The 27092-nt window shown below is 40.1% G+C and overlaps 1 protein-coding gene across 29 annotated transcripts; it reads right to left on the bottom strand.

The window, feature by feature from the left end:
- Window positions 1-534: 534 nt before the first annotated feature.
- On the bottom strand, window positions 535-26816 carry CaMKII (Calcium/calmodulin-dependent protein kinase II). Of its 29 annotated transcripts, none has more exons than XM_065492680.1 (19): window positions 26410-26815; window positions 18441-18535; window positions 14501-14560; window positions 14388-14442; window positions 14089-14330; window positions 13877-13960; window positions 13717-13811; window positions 13481-13603; window positions 13268-13351; window positions 12646-12706; window positions 10522-10611; window positions 8727-8780; window positions 7883-8131; window positions 6840-6908; window positions 6507-6569; window positions 6102-6177; window positions 5934-6037; window positions 5765-5879; window positions 535-4930 (listed from the first exon to the last, which is right to left on the bottom strand). In XM_065492680.1, the coding sequence occupies exons 1-19, from the start codon at window positions 26472-26474 to the stop codon at window positions 4801-4803; spliced, it is 1914 nt and encodes a 637-aa protein (XP_065348752.1). In that variant the 5' UTR covers window positions 26475-26815; the 3' UTR covers window positions 535-4800. The 29 variants fall into 29 exon arrangements, with proteins under 29 accessions (XP_065348752.1, XP_065348753.1, XP_065348758.1 ...); XM_065492681.1 differs by having other exon boundaries at window positions 5943-6037; window positions 26410-26810; XM_065492686.1 differs by lacking the exon at window positions 7883-8131 and adding an exon at window positions 7158-7208 and having other exon boundaries at window positions 26410-26810.
- Between the last annotated feature and the right edge of the window lie 276 nt (window positions 26817-27092).

Genomic DNA, 27092 nt, shown 5'->3' with positions numbered 1-27092 from the left:
ATCCGTCAATGCTATTCAAATCTGCTCTTTTCAGTGTCCATCAATCACGGCGATGGCGGAAATAATATCAGCTGGCTTCCTAGGTTGCGAACAACGAATAATAATTATTTAAAGTCGTCGCAGGATCTGCCTTTTCAAGCTAGATAAATTGAGTCCATTAATTATTTTCGCCGTAGGTTCTCTTGTAATTTTGTTTTAATCCAAACAAATTTAGTGAATTTCTAGTACATGCATGAAAGTAAAGTTTAAATTAAGACAAGTTTTAGCTTTGGAAATTTAATAATCCCAAAGGAACATAAAAACTTGGCCGTAAACTTGCTTCAGTAATAAAAACGTCTTGCGTAGGAAACTCCACAGAGGATTCACGGCCGCAGAACTTTTGTCTTTTCTGTTAAGAAAGGACTCTCATCCTGCATCTTATATTTAATTGCCTCTTACTCATGATCATAAAAAAATAATTGCAACAAATTATACGGTGATTAAAAATTTATTTAATAATTATTTTATTTCACTAAATAGAAGGAAAGAAAGATGGTTTGCAGACAATTTTATTTTGTCAATACAAGCTGCAGTTTTTAGTTATTTTATATTGTTTCCACACTTTTGTTCTTTTCAATATTTTCTTTTTTACAGAAAGAGATAGAGAGAAATAGAGATGATATCCATCTCAGTCATTTGAGACTTGGTTTTTATAGTTATCCTCTTTTCCTTTAAATTTATTTTGTAAATAAGAACAAACTTGATAGTGCTTTAATTACATGGAATACTATAGAAATAATTTAGTATTATATCAGTGCATTGTCAAAATGGAATATAATAATGTAATGTCAATAAGAAGTAATTCTCATCATTATCTTTTACAATGAATGGTTTTTCTTATCGATATAAATGATACACTCAGTAGTAAGTCGATATTCTTTCTCGTAATATTATATGCTCGCGCTGTATTTTTTCTTCATTTTAGATTTTCAAAAGTCACCGGTTAGTAACTGCGTCGCCGCCACTTTTACTTAAACGACGCTCGAGTGGAGCGGTTGGTTTATAACAATTTGAACGAGTCAATGAATTCCAAAGTTGTCGAGAGAACGTGCGTTATAAAAGCGAGCGAATCAAAAAATCTCAAGTATTCGATCGGGCAACAATCAATCGAGAAAATACTGCTGCGATTACAATGTTAATAACAGGCGAGTGCGCTCTTATGTGCTGCTCACAAAGCAACACAACAAGTTTTAGCACCGATTCCAAAGCTGCCCCTATGAGTTAACAAGGATCGAGAAAACAAAAGAGAGAAACGTATGGTACAGTAAAAAAGTTTCACGTCTCAATACTGATCTTAGTTAGCGATTTATACGTTTCTTAACTACTTTGTGACATAGCTTCGTCGAAGAGGAAATCGTATCCCATAATATTTTGCTGAATTCGAATATAGCAATAATCAGAATACAAATTAGCTCCTTTTTCGCCAAGGGTAAACGCACCTAACCTTCCCTTACTCGCTTTTGGTTCAAATTCGCTCGCGCGAAAAAAATATAACACGTAATGAATACTTGTTGTGTTGGCAAACTAGAGTAACAATACTATAAATTCTCGCCTCCTCCAATGACTACTGCATTTTTCTAATCACTCTCTCTGTAAGTTGGGAGGATCTCGTTTGTAAACAGACTCTCTGAAGGCATTATTTATATTATGTTTTCTTTGTCTCTGCTGGTCTACGATAAAAATGAGGAAAAAACGAGTTTTTTCATGGTTTACAGCGATGGGAGCCTAGCACGCAAATCCCGACTCACAGCAACACGAGTAGTAATAATTGCACGCCAGTACAAAGGTCAGGAAAATATTACTGTCGCGCGTACAATGCAGATTTTTACATCACGCACACTTAGGGTTCTTATCAATTTCGCTCTCGGAAAGTGTTGAACATTGTCGAGGCCGACGGGGCTAGACAATAAGCTCCAATTTATCAAACGGTCGAGAGAGAATTCAAATTATAATCTTTGCCTCCGTCCACCTCAAAATCCACACAACTCTTCTTACAATGCACAAATATATTTAGATAAAATTTTAATAACGAATCAACAATTGATATTCCATAATAAGTAATTTCAAAAAGCTCACATGCAACATACAATATAAGAAGTAACTATATACGGTGTCATACACAATTATAACATTATATTAATGCATAATAATATTTAATGTAATTATAATCGTAAGGATTCTTCTCAAAAAACACCTAATGTATCAAAACTTGCTTCAAAACTTAATGACTCGATTCTGAAAGAGAGCGTGTTTGTTAAGGTTTCCAAAGTTCGTTCGTTTGAACTCGCGAGAGGCTCGTCTTTGTATGGGTCATGTAATTCTAAAAGTTTGTATTTCAATACAACTCTACAGTCCTGGCGATTGACTCGCTCTTACCCCTTTTTAACATCAGAATTCGTTCTCGTGCGGTGTGTGTGTATGTGTTTGTTTGAATGTGACTAGTTTTCGCATCGTCTCCATTCACCAATTCAAGCAGAGCATTGGCGCGATACGTTTTCAGGGAGCAGCAGGTTATACAACAGAGGTAGCTCGATTTAGCAGTTTTGCAGGGTTTGCATCTATACACGTTGGCCGCAACTCAAATAAGCCTTTCGATTTTCTCTTTAAAATTCCCATCACATCTCCGCGTGTCTCTAAATTTATCGTCTACCGTGTCGCTCGAAATCGAAGAATTTAATGAGTACGGAGCTGCTCTCTTGGGTTTTAGCTGCAACTAAACACGAAAGAAAATATCCTTCCTGCCCTAATTCCATTTTCTAGTGCTCTGTCTGCGAAATCCCCTCTTGGACTCAATAAGGCGCGTTTTTTGCAAGAGTTGCAGGTCTATAGAATACACAGTTATATAGTTTCATCAATGCTGAATGAATACAAGACAAAAGTGCTCCTTCCTGCATATACAGATGAGAGTAACCGATTCGCAAGATTTAAAAATGGCCACCGTTTTGATTAGCGTGTAGAATTAATAGAATACGATTCAGCCCTGAACCCGTCGATTCCCTGAATTCATCATCAAATAATTTTTTGTTTTTCACCGATTTCAGTCCGAGAAGCTACTACTTATTTCTTCCAGCTGCTTTTTAAGTGATTTGCACTTCGTTATCGCATTATATGGCCGTGTACTTGACGCGAGTTGTGTATTTTTTTTAATGGGGACCGTTTGGTCGCTTTGATATAGTGTGTGTGTATAATTAATTAATTCATGCGTGTTTGCATCACAGCCTCCTTGAGGAGGCCTCTCTTTTTTCTGCTCAACTTTTTAAAACGAGAGAGTTATACAAGATTATGTACTATAGTTTACATTTAGGCCAAGTACATTCATTTATGCCAATAGTCAATTATGCATTATTATATATGTAATATCTCGTTATAAGATCGTAGGGCAGGCAAAGGCATGAATGACTTACTAGCTTATTTTTATGTAATCCATTTTTTTTACTTCGGGGGATGCGCAAAACTTTTCTCAATAGCGCGCGGGGGGCGCTTTAAAAATCACTCTCACGCTTGCGTGCTGCTAAACGAAAACTATTGTTTTTCAATCAAAAGAAGCGGATGACTCTTGATTAGATCACAATAAAGTATAACAGGGCGGGAAATTTATCAAGATGTGTAGCACACGCGCCCTGAAAGAAGTATATATATAGTTACTGATTTTTTATCATCGACAAAGCGCGTTGGCAGCATTATATGTGAGATGCGTTTAAAAGCAGAGTTTTAGTCGACAAATAGACGAATCGATAAAAAGTGCGCGGTTTTGACACGTTTTCGTGCTCGCTCTCTAAAGGGCATCAACGGAGTCTTCTTTGCTCTTTCGGAACGCTAAAATGTGTTTATTTTTTCATATTTTCACGAAGAAGTTATTTCTATAATCACGAAAGCTCCAGTTGTCAAAACCTACGTAATGGTCGTGTAGAGTTCATGATATAAGAGAACACAGCGTCAAGTCAGGACGACCCTTTTAGTAAGCACACATATTTATATCAATTATGAACATCCAACACATTGACACATTAAATTTTCCATAGCCTTGGTGTTTTAAAATTTCTCTTTCACGTAACAATACAACAGATTTTAATTCGAATTGCTCTGCCCTGAAAATTACTCCTGCTCCTTGCCAAAATAAAGAAAAGTCGTGCAAAACATGTGAGTGGGAGAAATATTTATGTATGCAAAATTGGTGCGGAATACGGATATGGCTTTAAAACTAAATATGTGTATGTGTGGCCCGCGCGTTTCGAAAAATCTATCTCTCGCAACCATCGTAGTAAAATAATGCTGGTAGGACAGTCATCGAAAGAAACAGTATTTTTAGGTTTCATATCTCGGTACTGAACAGGATTAAACGTGTGTGTGTATAACATGTCATGTGTCTTAGGGAGATCATCATCAAATTTCAAAAGGTTGTCGATACATCTGGAAGGCGCGCAAGAAGTGCCGCGCTCTTTGTCAGAATTAATCCCAGCTCGTCCTTTTGGTTTCCGCAACTTGTCCCTCACTCTCTCGTGTGCCGACCAATCAACCCATCAATGTGTGTGTTGCGTGTGTTTTCCATCATTTCCGTTGTTACAGCTGCTGCATTTTAATAACAATACTTTTCACCATTTAGAAAGACTTTTCAGTGTCATCATAATATGTATAAATGTATGGCACTAAATTTACAAGAGGGGAAGAGAAAATCGAACCAGCTGGTTAAGATATTTATCGGTATTTTGTAGGAAGGAGCCGCTGCCAAATTGCCGCGCGCATCCCTTAACCTGCTACCCCCTACTTGTGGGGAATCGCAAACGGCGACGAGCCGCACCCTGAACGGTGGAAATGAACGTTTTGCCACTTGCCATCCCTCTTGTGCCAGACGCGTGTCTCCTCCGACTGCTGCGTGTGCGCTTGACCTTGCCTGAAACCCAACACGTATAATTGATTTTAAAAGCGAAATTTAAATCAATTTCATCTCTATCATCGCTAATTTAAATAATTTAAATACTGGAGAGTGGAAATAATATAGGCTACACGCAGCGTAGCTTAAGTTTATTTTAATGACTGTTGTACACCGTTGGTGTTTAGTAAAGATTTTATTCAAAATTATTTTCTTCCATCCAAATATCGAACAAATTGGACAGTCGTTTGACTAATTTTTCACGATACCGTAACTTTATTCAAGTCGGTGAAGGTTAATTACTTTAAATTTGCCCTTTCTCTCGACTCATTTAAATTGCCTGTTATATAGAGTTGATATTAAGAGCAGCAACTTGACCGTATATAGCAAGCTGTGTTATTTTATTAAATAAATATGAATTTCTTTTACGCCTGAGAAGCTGCGCATAATTCATATCTTTATTGGCATTGACGTCAACTTACAATTAGAAATTCCTGATATTAAAAATTGAAGCTAGACTTTTCCTATTTTACCCACAACGGAGAGTTAGTGTAATTATCAAATTGTATAATTTGTAAGATGATATAACGAAGGAAATTTAATTTTCCTCGTAGAAATAAAAAGATTTCATGAAAATTTAAGCATTTTAAGAACTTAAAATTTTGTGTTTTCTGATTTTGAAGTCTTTGCACAAACTACAATTAAATAGGAAAACGACCGAAAATTCCACCTGGAAAATATTTTCATTTATTCTTAACCAACACCTTCAAAACTAAAAATTTCCTCCTAAAGAAAATTTGAAATTTTTGGGTCCAAATTTAGAACTATTAACTGCAATAATGGGCATTTTCTCACCTGTCGACGAACTGCGTGAGTCGTACGTAGGCGATGCAAGCACCATCGTCTCCAATTAAGTGAACGTGTGGATTCAGGATTGTGGTGTTGATCGCTTTAAAGTTTTTACTTAACACTGTTGGAGCAACGTGTGAGTCGTTAAGTTAATGCAAGCGAGGGAATGACTAACAATTAATACCGTTCTCGAAAAAGAATTTGTGGAAATCCATCCCTTCGACTAGGTTGCCGAGTGCCTCAGGCTCGAAAGCCGTCAAGTGGGGATCACATATTTTCCTGCGGAAAACAAAGGGCATTCAGTTATATTTTCCCAGATCAGGTTTCGTTTGCTTGGACGTACGTGTACGCATCAAAGTCTGAGCTGTTAATAGCCTCGATGAGCTGCTCTGTCATTTTGATAATTTCCTGCTTCCGGGCTGAAAATTCGTAAGATTTTTATTAATCTGGGTGATCTGTCTCTGTTCTGTCGTCGGGTCGAGAGTTTCTTTTGTGCACTCAAACCACAGCAGAATCGGAAATTTACATTCGTCCGCTCCGCAGAGACTGTGCACGAAGAAAATGTAAACGTTTGTCTATATATATAGAATATTTGAGAAAATGATCCTTTCTATATAGATATATATATATGTATTAGAAAACAGCCATCACATGTCAAATGAAGCGAGTTAATCTGGTAAAATATTATATGTATGTATAAGATGTGTAATTACGAAAACCAGGGACCCTCCGAAATGTGGAGTCTTACCTGAGCTCAGAGAGGTATTCGAAATCTGGGAGCATATCTTGGTGGGGCAGAGTATCCTTATGTCTAAAAAAGATAGTAACCAACCATTCAATTCGTGTTCTCGCACATTTGGACGGTTCAATTCTGCATTTTGGGGCCCCGCGGAATATGAACTTTTGATTTACAGACAAAGGTAGCTTGAACTCGAGATGAACTGTGTGAATAAGTCAAAGAGGACAAAATAGAAACGACAAAGAAGTAAGTGGCGACATGCTCGACAAAGAGTGGTCGACAGTGAGTGAGTTCGTGTGTGTGTGTTTGTGTGAAATCTTCAAAGAGCAGGGGGTTCCTTACCGTCCATGTCGTCCGAGAACAACTCCGAGTCGGTAGTGCGATAACGGGGCAGGTCTGACAGTGAGTCTTCTGTCATGTTTTAAGCACATTTTAACGAGCCATTCCCATGACGAAGCCACGTGTTTTTGAAGAAGCCATCGCATGCACCACAATGAGAAGAGAGCGAAAATAAAGAAAAAAAACAAAGAATAGGAATTAACACAAAGAAATTAATTGACGCAAATTAAATATAAACTCTCACGTACACGCTCAAAATTTTGAAACATTCCCAACAGAGAATTGAAAATTTAAAAATCACAAAAAATCAGTCAGGCTCACCGGTCTTGTTAATAATACCTCGGAAAAATTCAAGGCTGGATTTGAAAAAGTCTGTCGCCCAGGAACAAACGTCATGCAATGTACAATACCAGGCGTGCATTTCCATGCAGCAATAAACAGAGAGAGGAAAGGCAGTTTTTAGTTCAACTTTATAGTGTTACTCCGTTCCAAAACACTCGCATCTTCAGTTTAGGCAGTCATCCGTAAGATACCCATTAAAGCTGTCGCGCATAGGGAAAACCATGTTAAAAAATCCTGAGAATAATCCTAATAAAATTGCAACTAACGCAGGTATTAAGGCTGTTAAATCTCGAGGTGGTTTCAACCGGAAATTTTATTTAAGATCAACCAGAAACCAAGCTATTTTAATAGTATCAGCTGATTAAATTTTTTAACGATCTAAGATAACCTTTGGCGAATACTACCTATTGAATTCATTCGCTCGCTTATTTATATAGAAGAAAAGCAGCGCTTTTTTCTAAGTATAAATTATAGCTCTACTGTACTTCTAAAAATTGTTTCACCTCATCAAAGCAATTAAATTAAGCGCTGTGTCCTATGGCTAAATGCAACCTCTTTGTTATTGTATGAAACAAATGTATTGTTGCAAAAATCATTCTCAGCGGACGGGGTTCATGCTGTTGTCGAAGGAACTCGTGTGTGCTGGTCAGTGGCAAATGCTCCAAAAACGCAAGCGGCACGAAAGCAGGTGTGTCATGGCTTGCCTTGTTGCGTAACACTTGCGGCTGCTTCCGAAGTGGGGGCGGCGGCGGGGGCGGCACTTTCCGCACTGGCAGTAGTGCCCTTGTTTTCCTGCGCCGCCTGCAGGATCAGGCTGCTGAGGCCTCCGCCGCTGCTTTTGGCGCCGCCGGCGCCGAAACCGGCCAGCACCTTGTTTATCGAGGCAGTCTTTACGGGCGGTTCGGGTTTAGCGGGGGCGGCTGGGGGCTGTGGGGGTGGCGACGACGACAAAGCTGCAATCGAAGCTACAGATACAAATGGCCGACACGACAGCGCAAAGTGCAGTCCGAGTGTTAGAAACAAACACAGAAGCGTTTCAGTGGGCCGAAAACTGCGCGTCATTTTGGTACAAATTTAGCTGGCGTTAAAAATGGCACCAGAATTTTTTAAAATTATAAAAAAATCTGTCAATAAATCAAGACTGTCTTAATCAGATTAAAAAAATACCTTTGCCCATTTTTAGCTTCCAGCGCCAGTTTAACAGCAGCGTAAAAATTATTTTTTTTAAGTTTAGAGAGAAAGCACACCAACCTACAATTAGCTACCCAAGTCCAACACCAACCAAGAGTGCCTACGCATGCATATATAAATTGTAGTAGTGTGTTCAAGCCAAACAGAAGAACACTTTGTTTTTAATTCACACAATCTCATCCCTCGTTGGCGCGAAACTCTTCCACTTATGGGAAATTGAGGTCCACCGGGAGGAAGTAGTTAAAGTGGGGCGCAAGGGGAGGGCAGAGTACAAGGTAAGCTTTCATCCGGGAGTGAATTTCAGGTAATTCAGTCGTGTACGTTTGGCTAGTTTTCGTCTTTGGTTGGACACGTTACCTTCTGGGTCTTTTGCGATGACTGTAGAACTGCGATCAACTCTCTTGTCAGCCTCTGCGAGGGTTGAAAATAACGGTTTATAGTAATCAGCAAAATTAAATTAGAATTCCATCAGTAAAACCAAACTTCTTACTATGTTAGATATTTGCTAATATTTTTTTTCATCTACAGCTCGAGTTTATTGAATTTAGTTGGTTTTACTCGCGAGCAAAATCAGTGCCAAAAATCTGAAATTTGATGTTTGCCTATTTCTGTTGATGTGTGAATTTTTGAAATGATTTTGCTCAGTGCTTGATGATTGTATTTTAAACAGTCAACCCTTCTACAGACGCTAGAAGTAGAGCAGAGAGGAAGTAGCAAGTTGAATAGAATGAAGATAGAGAGATAGTAAGAAAGGAGCTATTTATAGCGTTCCATGCACTTTGAATGAATATATATCATGAGATATGGTGTATTTTGGTTTGATGGGAACGGAAGTAAATGATTCAAGTGCATGCTTGGTCGAGCTAGGGGGTGGAAAGGAGCGGGTGGTCAGAAATCCATAACACACCGACGACTCCCTTTTCTGTCAAAGGGGTTCTCAGGCAGAATCTGCGTGTCTAAAAAATAGTCGGTGAAGACAAACAAGAAAATTGCATTTTCCCCGTTGTCGGTTTGGTTATGTCGTGGAGAAAAATTGTCGGATTTATTTGTTTATGTACATACACTTCAATAATAGTGTGTGCAGTCTATGTACGTATGAATACGTATAGTTCAAAGTTTTACTACTGCAACGGACAACAACACTTATTGCAATTATGCTTATAACTAACAGTATGGTAGATATTTATACTCTGGGTTCATGCAGGTGTAATGTATAGTTATATCTGTTATTATGTACAGATTTAGGTTTATGACAGTGAACAATAAAGGGTTCTTAATGTGCCATGTCCATGTAATTGAATGAATTACTTTTGTTGCCACACTTAGTATCTTGTTAACAGTGTTTTCTTACTGATTCATTCGTATTTTTTAGTGATCGTAATTTTAACACGATGAAGAATATTGAAGTAAGCCGTTCCCTTAATTAATTATTTATGCTTTTTGAAAAGTTTTATCTACAGATATATAAATTAAAAATGTACAATCCATGCTTTAACTCTGATTAATATATATACTTGGACGATACAAAAACGCGCAGATAATTGTGCTCAGCAAATATAAGTATTCATTTACGAAAAAATTACTCACCTTTGTGAGGAAGTGCCTTCTAGCATTAAAGCTACTCGCATACCATTTTTTTGCAAATTGATAGAAATAGTGGTCCTCAACAGTGACTACCCTAGAGACTCATCAACACAGGCTACCATAAGAGTGTGTTGCTTGCGAAATCTGGATGTTAATATTGTGCACTTTCTGTTAAAACGATGACAAAAAAAATACGGAGAAATATAAAATATTTTTTTAAATCATAAATGAAACGGCAACAGAAAAAAATGTGTTTGATATTCACGTGTGTGGCTGTTTTCTGTGACGTTGTTTGGAAAATACAATTTGTTTTATAATGCGAGAGAATGTTTTGCGACATAGTGTTATGGATTTTTGGCCATCAACTGACTAGCTGCGTTTCTAGTCACCGCTGCTGGCGAAAATTAGTAGAAGGCTTAGTTACTCACTACAAAAGCAATTAATGGAGTATGTTTTCGAGAACAAAGCAGACAAGATTAATTTGAGTAGCATTCTATGAGGAAAGCTATATCCAAGGAATGAATAACCTACTATCCCTAGATGAAAATCCCTGTGACACGGATCTTACCTTTCACGTCATCATCTTCGATGGTGGTGCTCGAGTCCGTCGACTCCTTCACCTGCGAGCCGTCACCCTTCTTGGTGATGATGCTTCGACCTGCAAGTAAAACGTTCTGTACAACACGCGTAAAGCCAGTGAACGGTGTTTTTTTTCAATCATTTCCAAAAACGAACGACTGCAAATTCGCGCTTAGCAATGAAATATTTGACTATGGCGTAAACGCACACAGAAGAGAAGCAAACGTATGGCAATTTATAATAACAGTAGTAAAAGGAAGGATTGTTAAAACTTGAGTGACGAATGAGTAAAAATGTGCAAAATGCAATCTCTGGTTTACCAATTCTGTATGACTTTACGCATAGATCTTGTTGAAAAAGCTACAGATTTGAGACGTGAAAGCAGCTGATACGCACACAGATGTTAAAAGTTTTATTTTTGCTGAATTCAGGGAATACGCAACAACATTAAAGTAACTAAAGTCACGGGAATCATCGTTAAAAGCTGAATCGGCGGAAGGAATATTTGAAAACAGGGCAATTTTGAAAATTCAACAGTTGGTATCTGATCTTGAGGATTGATAAATAATTTAACGGAGTCGAAATTTTGATGGTAAAATATAAAGACAAGTTGATATTTCACATTCAAGGTGCAAAAATGCAAGAAACAAACAAGGTAACAAGCTTATTTTGCTCAGAAGAGGTCAGGCATGCATGTGGGTGGAAGACGTGCTTACTTCAGACAAATGCGTCACAAAACAGCACAGTAAATTGTGTTTTCTCGGCAATATAAATAATTAGCAGACGTCAGAATTAAATAGAGAGCTGGATTGCATTTGTCTTACCACTTTCTGTAGGGAAAATTCACCATTGGGCAATAGAAAAAAGGAACAGCGCATTGTTTAGTTATCATTACTCCGTTAATACACTCTTTGATTAATTAAAATTCGGGCTTATTTAATATCAGATTTGACACTCCATTTAGTCAGATTTGAAAGTTAAGGCTTTTTAAAGTTCGCTCAATTTAGAAAATTTTGTTCAAAATCCGATACAAAATTCTATATTGGCATACACAGGTGGAAATTAAGTCGCTAATTTTATGGCAACGCCAAAAACGATTTTATATTTTATTTGCTGGTGCAATCTAACATTTTTAATGACTAGGAAATTAATAGACTAGAATAAAATGAATCCAAACAATAGAAAGCGATTGGTAAGACGTTTTTGAGTATTTACATGATTTTTGTGTAAGTTTATATAGCTCAAACTTTGCAAATAACAATCACATAACTTAAAGAAACACCTAATTCTCCAATGTTAGTTGTGAAAATTACGCCAACTAAAAGGGGGATTAGAGTGTAGAAATACCATTACGTAAATCTACTGCTTGATTGTGGAAAACAACAAACAAGACAATGAGAATGAAAAATTAATAATGAGGTTGGAGTTAGAAATACAAAAGACATTAATCTTTTCATAAGTTTATGAGTGAAGCCCTCGATGAAAAAGTAACAAATGTTTCAACAAATTGGAGAGGTGAAATGAAAATACGTGTCATTGTTTAGGAGTTCGCCTTAACTTTTCGTAAATATATTAGTAATAAAAGTACATAAAACGCAATATAGTAATGTTGAATGCAAGTGCTTATGAACTACCTTCAGCAAGTACTCATCCTCAACGCAATTTGTATATGCACTCTAAATTTGTCCCTCATGGAAATGTGCACATGAACCGTGAAGCCGACTGAGCATTTAATGGAACTACAGAGAGAACGCAGTGAGTTTGCGGTGAAGGGTGAATCGATATCTTGAGCAAACGCGATTCAATTCTGGTCCCTCGCTCACAGCAGCAACAGAGATAGTCGACACACAGTTTTGAAATGTTTATAACAGTAGAGGAGGATTTCAACATTAACGTCGGGTTGGTGGCACACACTGAAATACTCTAGAAGAGAGCCAACGAATTTTGGCATGAGATAGAAAGAGAGAGGGTGAATGCTGGTCAGTGCTTTTGTGGACCACATAGTATGGAGAGTGCATATACGCCGAATGTTCCTGGGGCACACCCATTCTCAGGGTGACTTTGGTCAATATATAAGTGCATGAAACACGAAGACTTTGCTGAAGGCACTCACCTTGCACATCATACTTACTGGAGAAGTTCCGGGTGGCCAGCATGGTGGTCAGAATAGCGCCCTATGAACAGATTTTTCTTCATTTTAGAAACGCAATAAAACGTCACTTTGCACTGCTAGTTTTAAGATTTTAAACCATACAAAAAAAAAATTAGCACCTTTTAAACGTGGAAGGTGATTGACGTATTCTTTCGTAAGGAAAATTGCACGTACTGTCTTTGCTTTGACTGGTAATTTAAATTAATTTACAGTATTTGACAATAGGGGGTTAAAATTTTATGCCACCCTTTTTCTGGTTTTTCATTGATATAACGGATATTTTTACTCAATTTTTGTTGTTCAAAATTGAATGAAACAGTTGTTCCCCCATTAAAATACAAGACTAATTTCTGTACGTTGAACTCATGTTATTTAAAATATCACCCCTTTCTTCCCCCGAACTTAAGGGGGAAGGTAATTTACTATGACAAATTAAATAAAAAAATTATTCATCAAATAAAAATAAATTCTGATGTAATTAGTAAATTATGTTATTTTTAGTTTTTGCAGTTTTTGCAACTCTCTCTATGAGCTAGTTTTTCACGGTGTTGTTGCATTAAACAATTTTTCGGGCCCTTCTTACCTTGAGCTTACGCCTGGCGTTGAATTTCTTCAAACAGTCCACGGTCTCTTGTCTGTGAACGACAGACGCCACACGCTCGCGTTGCTGTAACAAACAATGCATTTTTGAGTGAAAGCGTCTCATGGGACGGCGCAGTTCTTTTTAATCCGCAGATCTCCATGCAGCTAATTGAGTCTGCAAGAGAACAGAGCGAACAAAGGGCAAAGAACTCACGCAGATCCAGGGGTGCTTGAGGGCCTCGGAGGCGGTGATCCTCTTTGCGGGATTGACAGTCAGCATTTGGTTGATGAGGTTCTTGGCTTCAGGCGTCACCGTGTCCCATTCAGGCGAAGGGTACTGCGAGAAACAAAACGCTCTTAATGGGCTGACAAGTGGTCGACCGCGCCGGGCGGCGTCGGTATGAATGAATCCAGGAGTACAACAAAAAGTAGTGCGACAAATTAACTCACGTCGTAGGCACCAGCTTTGATTTGAGCGTACAGCCTATGTTGGTCTTCGTCCCAGAAGGGAGGGTAGCCCACCAGCAGGATGTATAAAATCACACCTGCGAATTATTGTTACATTTTAATTGGAAAAGATTAATAAAAGGCCTAGGGTAGTAAATCTTACCACATGCCCAGATATCAACAGGTTTCCCATACGGCTCCTTCTTCAAGACTTCCGGTGAAAGGTAGCCCGGTGTACCGGCGAAACCTTTGAGCAAAAGCAACTTTTAATTTAGTACCATTCAAGTTTAATTTAATAAAACATGCAACTAAATTTTCCATTAAAAATCGATTCTTTTAAATTTATAAATATTTCATTTCAAAGATTTTTCCTACCAAACCAGGCCTGCTGGTCCCCGGAGACCTCAATGGCCAGTCCAAAGTCAGCCAGTTTGACAGCGGCGCCCTTGGCTTTGCTGGCCAAAAGCAGGTTCTCGGGCTTGAGATCGCGGTGGACGACGCCATTCTGGTGGCAGTGGTTGACCGACTCGAGGATCTGTTGGATGCAGTGCGAGGCATCCGCCTCACTGTAGAATTCGCGTGCGACAATATCCTCAAACAACTCTCCCCCAGTTACTCTGCAAATTTTCAAAATTCATTTTTACTCCGGCTGCGCACTTATTTAAAATACTCACAAATCAAATACTAAGTAATGGAAATTCTCTTCTTGTATACTGTCATGAAGACGAACTGAAAAGATGCGCAGTTTTAATTTCGAGTTAAAGATTTTGTAAAATGCAAAACTCACCTATATTTGGATGTTGCAGCTTCCTACAAATTCGGGCCTCACGTTCTAGTTTTTGGAAGTCTGCAACATAAATATTTGCATATTTAGTCAAATAATTTGAATACCTTGTGTACACGTCATTGACGTGATAAACAAACACAATTATGGCTCCTAAAATGTAAAATAAATAGCACCAGATACGAAGAGAGATAAGGAATGTGGAGATAAGAATTCCTTGTCCAAAATTTGTGCCAGAAGATATTGCTTTTGCGAAGCCTTTAATTAGTTTTCTTACAACTTTGTTTGTTTCTTGTAACGTTCACAAAATTTGAAAAGATCTTCCTTGTTCTTCAAAGTAAAAACTGCGTAGTAAAAAGAAAAGTAAAGGATAAATTATATCATGGCACTTTGCCAGGATTTCTTATTCGATTGGGCAACAGTTGCAACCTTCATTGAGGTGCTTTGAAATCTTTTGTCAAGATTTTTTTTATCAATCTTGTGAGTTGAATTATGATAATGTTTTGGTCACCGGGAGAGCGCGTAGTGCGTTAGACGATATTTCGTCACTTCCTTCTCTTTTTGATGCGCACTGTTATTCGTTTACTACAACTATAGTGATACACATTTTTTTGCAGCTAAATACTACGGTGGGAATTTTGTTTTGCAGGTTAAGTATAGCTTATTACGCCTGAGAGGCTAAAACAAAAACAGTTCATGTCCGAGAACGTGCGAGATCATTTTTTTCTCTTCAAAATTTCATTCTCAGCAACACTCATCGCTAGCTAATCCGCGCCGAGCTGAGCCATTTATTCTGTTTCTGTAGCACTTTATAATGTAGATTTTTTGTTGGTCTTCATCGCGTCAAGAAATATTTTAGGAAAATAAGAAATTAATTTTTTTCTGCCTATTATTCTTTTGAGTATTTCATAAATAATATGTTTTTAAGAGGATTTTAGGACACGTTTACTAAACACTTCACGTACGATTTTTTGTTAGATATAAAGCGTTTCTATTCACTCGTTTTTTTAACCAAAAACAAGAATAAAATATATTGTCCAGCATTAATTTGCATCTATATCATGCAATTATTCAAATCACCTAAAAATTTTATTGCAAAAATTCCTGTTAAAATTTTAGCAATTTGAGCGAAAAAAAATGGGCCTTTAATTGTCTGTCGAGGAATCAGGGGAGGCCTAAGAGCCAAATAGCCAAGAGGTCAGGGTGCGAAAGAGCGCGCGGTGGTGGCGCCGGGGTGCTGTCCCAGCGTCCGCCGAGCGCAGTGTGAGTGTGTGCGTGAATTATTTCTGTTCTTGCGTCATTGTCGGCGTTGGTTGGTCGGTCGGTGGGTCGGCGTGTGCCTCCGTCGTTCGGTGCCATGGTGCGGTTATCGATCGGCGCGGCGCATGGAGTAGTCGGGTCAGTCTCGCTGCTGCTGCTCTCGCTCCTCGCTGCTGCCGCAATCCTCTCTCTCTCTCTCAATCTATCTCTCTCTCGCTCTCTGCCTGCATTGCCACCACCGGGGGTTGCTTTTGCTACACCTTGGCCGCGAGATGCACGCTGACCGACACACCCAATACGCATGAAATATTTGCGCACCCTGACCTCGCCGGTCAAATTCATTCTGGCGGCCAGCCTTCGCTTCCAGGGTGGATTTTTCGGCCTGCGGCTTAGCAACTTGCAAAATGATCGCACTGCGGAAATGTTGAGCGGTGTAAAGCAACCCTCTCCGCACCCCTCGCACCCCTTTGCTCTCCTCCCGCCCGCCCGTCTCGTCGTTTCAACAAGTGAATTTCGCCAGCCGGACCAGCCCCGTCGTTTTCGCCTCTTTTCTTCTGCTACGCGCGTTTCTCTCTTTCTCCCTTGGCTCTGGCTCGCTCTCTTAATTTTTGAATCGCCTGCTTTTTCCTCCGAAAGGGCGGACGACGACTGAGCAGCAGAAGTAGCGTCGTCGTCGTCGTCGGCGACTTGCTTCCTGCGAGCTACCGGCTGAGCAACTGGTGTTTTGCGCCCACGACTTGTGTGATTAATGGTTTTTTAGTTGCAATATGGTTTGCCGAAATTGCACTGGCGCAAATGACGAGCACGTGCGAAGGTCTTCCGTTTCGTGGGCTTAAAATGCTCTGCGGGTTTTTGGAGCACATAATTTTGCAGCGAAAAGCTTTCACGGCTGACAAATAGAGATGTAATTCTCAATCTCTGCAGAAAAATTTAAAATCTTTTTACGGTAATTCAGAACCCTCTGCAGGCAGTATATTCTACGGTTTTGGATTTTGTTTTGGGCGAGTAATTCTGATCTTACAACCTGAGGGGCCGAAACTGTTTAGTGCAATTTATTTTTTCTCTTCAACTTGAATTATTATTTCCTAGTTTAACGATTTTTAGACTTGAAAGTTGCTGGCTAAAAATTTAAAATATACCGCATAAACTGTGATCAGCTGGCCATTTACGCTTGTACAATCCAGGGAACCGGATATTATTAAAAATAATAAAATACATATTTTTATAACATTTCGTATTCGTATCATTTCTGTTTTATTACTAAAATCGACTTTTCATTCAAGTCTTCAAGTTGAAATGCCGTGCAGCTTCGATTGCGTGAAAATATTGCATTTGAACTGCTCGTCATTGTCTTTCGTTAACATTTCCACGTCACTGAAATTCATGCGCATTGAGACAATACACTATTATTTGTTCTCAGACCATTATTATGAAAGTGAACGACGGTAATGATAGTAAATTTTGAGAGTATCTTGTAGTACTTAAAGTTTGCAAGCTAATTTGGCAAAATGTATGCCTGCAGGTTCATTCCTCTCTCGCTTGAGCACTCCTGTTTAAGTTGTTATTTCTTCTAATGGCCTGGGGATCTGCTTAGTTTAGCTCTCAAAAAGTCTACAATCATTTGCAATTTGCAATTGTTCAAGGAAACAGAAAGACGTACCACTTGTAAGGTTTCTGGAAATTTTTAACTACAAAATTCTGCGTAACTTTGGCTCAATGCGGAAGAAGTCTTTGCTGTTCTTTTCCCACGTTTCAAAAAATCGATACTATCGTCTCAAATTTCCATAAGGTTATATTTATATCTGTAAGTACTAGCATGCGGCGTTGCACCGCAGCTTATTCCAGTTACGAGGAATAACAACGGAAAAATAACGTCTTTTGAACTGTCTGTTTGATAATTCTTGCGGCTGCACTGCGCTTCTGTTACAAGAATTTGTATTTATGCTTCGTCAGCTTGGCAATCAATATACAAACTGTCATGCTTTTTGCCTCTAAGAGTATTAACTTCTTGTTGTCAGACGAGCAATTTCACTAATGTGAAACGCGAATCAATAAAGCCTACATTGAAGTGTTAGCTTGCGGTTGCGGCTTAGAAGCTATCTGTTTTTAATTCACTTTATAACACAAATAAACACTTCAACTAGAGTTATGCGTCAATCTGTGTCGTTTTCATGTGCACCAACCGCTAAAAAACATTCCTCTGGTCGTCTCTTTCAATCTGCGCGGAGAAAAATTGTTTCGTGTGATATTTGCAAAAGAAAAAGTGATTGTGTCGGTGTTGAAAATTTCTCCTTTCTTCGTAAAAATACACGTCGTGAGATGCCATTAGCGAATCGCGCGTTTTGGGTGCGTACGGGAAAAGGGAAATTGTTCTTCTCACTGTGTGCGGAAACGCGTACAGCCGGCGCCCGTCCGCCCGCCCGCCTCACGAGCAAGCGAGCGAGCGACCAACCACTTTTCAACAAGTGAGAATTTCGCCCTCGTTTTTTAGGCGCGTACACTCCCGGCGGTGAAAAGTGCGGAGCAGCTGCATGAAATTCACACGCGGACCATTTTTTATTCAACACGCCCTTGAACTCGGTGACGTTTTAATTAGTCCTAAGACAGCGCCACTTGTGGTTTTTCGCGCATGCAAATCCAGACTGCTATCTCGAGAAGTTGACAAGAGAACGAATTAACTCACCTCTCGCCGAGAGTTTCTTGGTGTTTATGATTTTCGCCGCAAACTCCAGACCAGTCGACTTCTGAACACATCTTCTTACTACAGAGAATGCACCCCTGGAATCAGATTAGAATTTCGAGATTAGCAATTTTTCCCTTACCTTGCTGTATTTTTTAAAAGTTATATTATTCGTTTCCCTCGAAGTCTTAAAAATAATGGCTTAAAATCCCTTTCTTGTGAATCAAACAAAAATAACTCATCTCCAAGAATTGTCGGTCAAAGTAAACGCCAAGTGTTTTGATCGCTAACTCCTAAACTAATTTGCTTTTCACCAAAGCGTTTTTTTTTTGCTGAGTAAAAACAGGAAAAGTCGAAAGAAAGGCTGAAAGTGTGTTTTTATGTGTGCGTCGGAAAGAGAGATCAAAAGTTGGAGCAGCGCAATGCCGTTGAAACAGGGTCCCATTCCCGCAACAGGTGATTTTATTTCCAGTCACACACATTGAAACGCCAGCACGGAACTTTCATTAGCCGCACGCGTTCTTTTAATTTCAATATTCTCGCCTCGCGTGCTCACTGCATACCAATTAGATTTGTTTGTGAATGGGGTGGACTCCTGGGGAAAAGACGGTGTAATGCGTACAAATATTTGTATTTTTCAAGGACAGAACGAAAGAAATGCGTGAAAATTTTCAGAATTGAATAAGATCAAATTTTTGTGCTCAAATTGTTAGTAATTGGATAAATCTGTGAATTTAATATTAAAAACACAATTAAATTAACTTTGAGATTATTTTTCTAAGGCTCTGCTTTTTTCGGAATCCACTGGAAAATTGCTTACAATTTACTAATAATTTTTCCTGGTTGCTCTTGTTTGTTGGTGGATATTTTTCTAAACTCAGTTAATATCAGAATATTAATAAAGTAATTTGAAAGATGACGAAATAAGCTTATTTATCGTTGAATAATACTGATTTGCAAATTAATAAATGAAGATTTCATACCAAGTTTTGTAAAAATATTCAAACTCCTACCTCTAAATGATTAATTTCCGATTCCGAATAAGAATTTTTATGCACATAGCAAGTAAACTTGCCCACCATTTTTGATCGATTGTATTAAATATTTCAGTTTTTTTATGCCGCATTAGAATTTGAATAAAATAAATTCCGATTCACAAATTTTTTCGACTCAGAGAGAGGAATCGATCGCACTGCAACATTTTCTGCGCGTCCCGCACCTTTGTTTTGGTGAATAAGTGTCAGCAGCAGCAGACACGAATGAAATTTAGCGTGCTCTGCTACATAGGAGTGTTTTTGTTTTCACGGCGATGCTGTGTCTCGCGTCGTCCCTGCTGCGTCTTTTATTCCCTTTCAGTCGGCGAACGGTTTGATTGTTTGCCCGCTTTGACGTGTGTGCAGATGCGGAGGCGGAGACACAATTTTCGAGTCAACTGGTCGAATGAAGCCTTATTGTCCGAGTTGATTGGTCAATCAGAGCGAGGGTGCCATAGACAAAAGTATGCGCGAGGGACGAACGAGAGAGACGAGACGTGCAGCAGCTGCCGTCTCTCGCTTTAATAATGCGCACAGTTTATCATTGTTGCCTCATTCCTTTTGTGCCCTTTCCTCTCGGTAATAAAACACTGGCCGATTGTGCACACAGGACCCTTCTTCCTTTCCTACACTCCCCGCAATCAAAGCAAACACACAACGTTTCTTTATTAAAACTTTGGGCGCCTGGAAGAACCAGGAAGCCGCCTATGTGGTCCTCATCTCACCCCTTGTTTACTTTCATTGAATAAAGTTAAGATTAATTGAAAAAATATTCTACTTAGCTGCTCGGTTTATTTATTCTAAATCTAAATAAATTACAGTTGTTTGGAATTTTACTTGAAGCTCTCCATTATGAATGTTTTGCAGATTAAATGAGTTTTCTGAAACTTTGTAAAATATTCATATATTTTTCGCGTGCCTGAGTCATCTACCGGAAAAGTATTCATGATTTAAAGCTTGCCGCTGCTCTCTGTCTCGTGCCGATTTCCAGCTTGAAATTGCTGCGGGTTTAGTTAATTAAGCAATGTCTTAATTTAGCTCCACACGCCTCCTCCAAGCTATTTTCGATCTGGCGAAATTCAAAAAGAAAGAACGAAATAAATAGATCCACTTTTTGTATATGACGTGTTGATCTCCAATCCTGCCTCACGAAGCTATTTATATTCGACATAATTGACGCTCCATGATAAAAATCACCGTCACCTCTTATTTGACGCTGGCATTGGCATTACTTATGCAAATGTGTCAAGTTTTTGGAGCGTCCAATGGAATATATTTCAATAATATTCCAATTGCGGGTGGGTCATTGCTGTCAATGATGTTAATTTATTTTTTATTACCCTCTTCGCAATTTTTGTGGTGAAGTAATTTTTCAAAAGAAAGATTACACAAGAAAAAAATACATTAGGGCGAATAACAGAAAAATATTGTAGCAAAACTAAGTGAATTAGTTCAATCTGGTTCTACAAATTTTAAATTCAACACCGCAATTTCTATAATGAACGCTTTTCTTGTTCATTTATTAATTTTTATAACAGCCACTGTGTATGATTTTTAAGCCATTTCATCGTGGATTTGAAAAAGTAAAAGTATCGCAAACAGCCGTGGAGATTCTGAGTATTACATTTCTTTCAATCGCACCGAGCGTATAGTTTAACTTGGAGAGCAACACCAGCACCTGTCGTTGAGCAGGTTCTCAAGCCGGGCTTGCACAAAATCAATATTCTCCTTGGATTGCGCAACTCTACAAAGGGCAAGCGCCAGAGAGTAATTAAAATGTGACTTTTGTAGCACGCACGTGATGCTATCTTTATGCTAATGCCGTCGTTGCAGCCAGGCCGCAATCGCTGCAGCAGGTGAGGTGAGAACATCATGATGTACGTGTGAATCTCGAGGGAAACCAAACAATACGCGGCACGCATTAAATGCCAGTAACAACAACAATGATGCGTGCTAGTGACAAACAAGGCGCTTATTTCTCGTCCGCTGCACCGACAAGAAGTGCATTTTAATAATCGACACGGCTGATCGATTGGAGCGGAGAGTGCATTCATTCGTTGACTCGGTCGTCGCCGTCGCTTGAATAATTTATCGTGGAATAACATTTACGAAGAAAAGGGCTTGCCTTTTAAGGCGCCTTTGTGCTCTCTAATTAGAATCGCGAGTGCAGCAGCCCGAATTCGCTGCTGCATGCACTTGATTCTTTTGAATTAAATTTGTATGCAGCCGAGCCGTTCTCTCGCTGGGTATGATTTGCATTTTGTGTTTCTTTTTTATGATGTGGCTGGCGTGACACGAAATATATGTATTTTTCATTCGCCCCGTTTCATTCGGTCGGTCGGGCGGTCGGCAGCCGCCAACTTTTATTTGTCCTCTGCCGCGCGCTACTGTTACAGTGTGTCGCGTTTTGTTTCTCCGCCAGAACTCTATCTGCATTGCAACAAAACACAATTTACTAATGAGAGATTGAGCGAACGACTCACACCCTTAAAAACAAATAGACTGGGATTTCAGACCAAAGGCGTTAGGCAGATCACAATTTCTTTGCGGAAATTAGTCCAGCTTATATAGTTCATCAGAGACTGTAAAATTGTTAAAAAATTTTGAGATTTGAAATCAATCAACTAATAATTTCTTAGCTATGCGACATTTAAAAGACCTAATCAACCACGGGCTTTTTGTTTGAAAAATATCGCACAAAAATGTTGAAGTTCAGAAAAAAATTTGGATTGTTCTCTCCTGAAGGCAAAAAGAAGTCCTTATAACTGTGAATTATGCAATTCAATTCGGTTTATTTCCCTGAAGCATCATATTTGTAAAAATTGGAATAGAATATATTCAAGAAAATTCTTTCGACTTGCACTAATAATAATAATTTTTGGGAAAAATCCTCAAAATTTTAACAAATACCGAACCTAACACTAAAATTATTTTTTAAAACAAAATGCAGTAAATTGAATTTAGCTCGTATAAATAAGAATTTAATTTAAACAAAAACCTTTTAAAACACTGTTATTTTGCTCTAAAAAATTACAGTTTTGTTTGGAAAAAACAAACTAAAATCACCAAGCCTGTTCTGTTATTGATTTCTTCGTGTCAGTACGATGCATTATGATCCACTCACAGCTATTTATGATCACTCATCCCGGCATCATTTTAGGTTCATGATTTTATAGGTGTTTTTACCCTAGTCGGGAGAAGAGGAAAGAATTTGTCAATCCTTGTCAACGTGTTAGTGGTATATTATGCTGTACAGGCGTTTTACTGCGCTATTTATTTTTATTGCCTGCCTGCCCCATTTATGTCCTTTAGTAAAGTGAACTTGCTCAGTTCCGAATTTCTGACGGAAAAATACAGCGTGACGAGGCCCGAAAAAGCCATCTCTGCCAAAATAAGAGACCGGCGCAGATCACATAATCCCTGGGGCGGCTGAGAGATGTCAAAGCGCAGATTAATTATTGAATCTGTCAGGACGTCTTTCTCTCAGCCGTCTTGCAAACAAAAGCAACGTTGGCTACGCGAGGGAAGGAATTTCTCGTGTGATATCCCAAATGTCGACGTATCAGCCGTGATGCGGCTTCGCTTTGGCAGCAGAAAAAATAATACGCCGAATGAGAAGAAAAGGAGAAAAGTCGGTCTCAATTATTGGTAGTTGCTGGAGGAAGAAGCCGTGCTGAGCGCTGCCTGATGCCACTAATCACCTTTTTCATAGTCTGCAGTCTCCATTCGCTGATTAATTTTCTTCGTGGTCTCAGCTTTTTTAATTCGGTCAACAAACTATCGATCCGCCAATCTAGTATATATTTAGCACGGGTTTGGGAAAATGCATTTCTATGGTTTACATATATCTGGAATTTTGCAAATTTTTCAAACTGCAGAGGCATTTGTTTGAAAAACCAAAGTTCTAACAATTTTAAAGTGAATTTTTTACACTGATTGAAGTCATTATAATGTTGTGATTTGTACGACTTTATTTAATTTTTTATGGGAGTTTTGTTACATTTGTCAAATTTATATTCAGGAATAAAACGGTAACCCGTAACATTATTAATTTTTCAGTTTTTTTTTGCTAAAATTTTGGCTTTCATTTCAAACTTAACGAATTTGATTTTAACCCTGCGAGTAAAAATTAATTAAGGTGCGCAGGCTGACTTTAAATGACCTTGAAAAAGATCGGAGTGCGAACAGTAACTAGGCCAGATCGAAATTGGTGCATAGACTCACACGTACACACTCGATCAATCGCTCCGTCGCCGACACCTGCGATAATTTCGTGCGATAAATAACGTTATTTGGAGAAGGGGCAACTGTCTGTGGATTTATATAATTTGTTTGGCAACTCGTAATCGCGACCAGATGGATGTTTGCCCATACGGCGCGCAACGCAGATTGGAAAAAATTTCGAGCTTCACATTGAATCACGTGCATTGGCGTATAATCAAGTTCCTGGTTTATTTCTGATTAAAATCGATCACTGTTTGAATATTTGCCAAAATTATTTAAAATAGGATTGAAACAAAGTAACAATTACTAATTATTAGCAATTAAGTTGCTGGTTTGGGAAACTTAAGACTCTGCAATGACCAACAATTTAAAATAGGGTCAAGCTGAAATATAAATTCAGATTACGCCTATATTACTTCTAAATTTCACCGCTTTTGGCCACTTTTTCATGCCAGTTTCCGATTCCTCTCAACAACAGGGACACTCCTTGCTTTGAATTAAAATAAGAATTTTAGAAGGGAGATGGGGTTCATATTTTTTTTTGGAAAGCAAACAAACTTTGCCAGCATTTTGGCTTCAATCCCTTGACAAAAATTTCCATCTGATGTATAATGACTCATTTTAAATATAATGGTTCAATTAATATGAATTAACAATGTGGTTCAATCCTTAAAGATTTGATGATGCAATGGCAGCAACAATTATTCCGTGTTCGCAGAATGATTCCTATTTAGTTTATAATTTAAAATAAAAAACTGCGCTTGATGTTTATTTGTAATGTGACACGTCCGGTTCACAACAGCCAGTCACACCCATTTTTCTGCCCTCTTTTCAAATCTGTTGAGCTTGTTCAACTCGTTACGATTTCCGCACCCTGATAAAATTGCATGCTTTGAGCTTGTCGCGACTATATAGTGATCCGAGCGAGACTCGCTGCGCGCACACACACGTGACACGCGCCCGGTTTATCCTGCTGCAAAATCGTCAAGCAAGTGGCAAACACTTGAATCAAGCAAAAACCCGTTGACCTCCACGAAAGCAGAGCCGCCCATTAAACGCCAGGCATCTGCATCTCTCTTTCTCTCTCTCTCTCTCTCTCTCTCTCTCTCTCTCTCTCTCTCTCTCTCTCTCTCTCTCGGCCCAAAATTTTTGGGACTGCATGAGGTGCGGTTGGCTCTCCTCAGCGACGCGAGTGTGTTATTATTTCCATCTCACTCACTCTCTCTCCTTCGTTGTTTTGACGATTGCGATTGCTCTGGCTGGCACACGCTTTAATTATCCTCCTGGCACTCGCCGCGCCGACCACAAAGAGAGATTCTTGTTTAGAAATACTCGGCGTACTCACTCATTTCTCTCGGCAGCAGGAGGAGGAGTGCAGTACAACGCCGGGCCGAAATACAATCAAGTGGCTATTTCGAAAGCAGTGCATGCCGAATGAAAATGTTTGGGTTTTGCCGCGCGAGAGCAGATTTATTTCGGGGTGCAACCCGCTTTCGCAATTCGAGTAAACACGCTGCTCGCAGGTCATCGGCAGGCACAAGGCAAATTTCGGGTGGATTAGGCAACCTGGGCGACAAGTGTGTCAAGAGTTTGCATTGCTCTTGCGGCCCCCTAGCAAGAAAAAATCTCCTCCTTCTATGGTTTCTGTATGTAAGTCTCGACTGGAATACAGTTTTGGCTCGCCTATGTAACGAGATGAGGAATTTCGTTTGGAAGCATTGCAGATGGAATCGATTCAAAATAAATTCTGGCCTCATTTCTTTGGAAGCCAAATACAGGATTTTTTTTATATTTTAAAAGTTGCTTGAAAAAGTGAAGATGGGAACTAAAACAAAGAACATGTACTAGCATGTGAAACTGTCTGGAAAGAGCTGATTGAGCGGAAAATATCATATCTGGCGTCACGACCGAGTTCTGTAAAGGTCAGTTCCATCAATGATGCATTTGTTGTCGCTTATTGTATGTTTGTGCGTCCGCCCATCACAATTGGAGACGTTCTGTTTTATTTGCCGCGTTGCGTGTTCGGCCGGAGATGTTTTTTCGGCAGTCAAAACACAAACTCGGCGGGTTCGTTGACAGAAAATATGAGCAAAAACGTGACCGGCGGACGGGGGAATTTTTGATTGCCGTGGCGGGAAGGGAAACCAAATCAACCCCTTCTTTACTGCGTCGTGTGCAAAATCTCGCCGGGTTAAGCAAGCCGCGCGCCGCCGAATCGGTGGGTTAATTTAAAAATCCGCGAGAGAGCGAGAAGAGCCTAAGGGGGATCAATAATGGAAGAGAGTGCGGCCGAGTGAGTGAGTGAGCGAGGGCTGATTCGAATACTTGACAACAAATATGCCCTCAGCAGACGTGCTGCTGGGCACAGCGCAGAGATCTTGACGGCCGGCCCGAAATCCGAGCGCGACACAATTGATCATGCACCGCCGCGGTGGCGGCTTGCTTTTTCTTGCAATCGAATCTACACATACACACACTCGAAAGCCGGCGCTCGGAGGGCAGCTGAAGAAGAAGAAGAAGAGAGACACGGAGAGAGAGCGAGATATGAGATAGTCGCGTCAGTATTTTCAGCGCGGCTCCGAAAATAGCCGTGGCGGGTCGGCGGCTAGATAGGCAGCCCGCCGTGTTCGCTTAAAAGGTCAGCCGTGCGCGTGCAGCGTGGCGCCGCGAGCCCCCGGGACGCGGGGGTGGCCGCGACCCCCTGGAATACTCACTTGCCGAGCTCCTCCTTCAACTCGTAGTTGTCACTGAAGCGGGTGCAGGCGCCTGGCGCGGCCATTCTGACGGACACACTGGCGCCGACTGGGCCGAATGACGAGACAGACGACCTGCCTGGATTTCAGCTGCAAAAACCTTTCCTTTCGGTGGTAGAGCCGTCCGCCCAGGTGGTGTCGAGTTCACTCCACTCGCACTCGCTGGCTGGCTGGCTGCGGCTCGGCTCTGCTCTCGCTCGCTCGCTCGCGTCGACCGGAGACCCCTCTAGTAGCTGCAACCAGGACAATCGATAACCGTGTTCGTCTCCTCCTGGCGACGCCGCTCGCCGCTCCACCGCCCGGTCGACTGCCGCACACGGCGCACGCCCGCCTGCCTCCCCTGTGGTGCTCCGCCGCGCGGCGTGACCCCGTCCTGCGCCCGACCCCCGCGACCCCTTCTTTCCCTTGCGATTTTCGCCTCCGCTGCTCCACGCGCCGGCCGAGCAATTGCAAACTTTAATTGACCAGTGTGCATGTGTGTGCGTGTGTGTGAGCGAGCGCGGCGGACCGTCTCGTTCTCCGCGGCGTGAGCACCGAAACGCTGCTCGTGGAGGCACCTGGTGTCAGGAATCCACGCTGCCTCCGCTCTTCCCGCCGGTGGAATTTAATTATGCGAATGAAATTCTGCGGCCTGTGAAATATTT

This window comes from Cloeon dipterum, chromosome X (assembly GCF_949628265.1).
Source record: "Cloeon dipterum chromosome X, ieCloDipt1.1, whole genome shotgun sequence".
NCBI lineage: Eukaryota > Metazoa > Arthropoda > Insecta > Ephemeroptera > Baetidae > Cloeon > Cloeon dipterum.
This window is presented reverse-complemented; position numbering and strand designations above follow the sequence as displayed.

Coding starts and splice junctions, on each gene's coding strand:
- CaMKII (XM_065492680.1), bottom strand. CDS start 26,474: ATGGCCGCGCCAGGCGCCTGCACCCGCTTCAGTGACAACTACGAGTTG. Junction 14,331..14,387: donor CATTACTTAGTATTTGATTT/GTGAGTATTTTA, acceptor GAAAATTTGCAG/AGTAACTGGGGGAGAGTTGT. Junction 13,812..13,876: donor TGTTGATATCTGGGCATGTG/GTAAGATTTACT, acceptor AATAATTCGCAG/GTGTGATTTTATACATCCTG.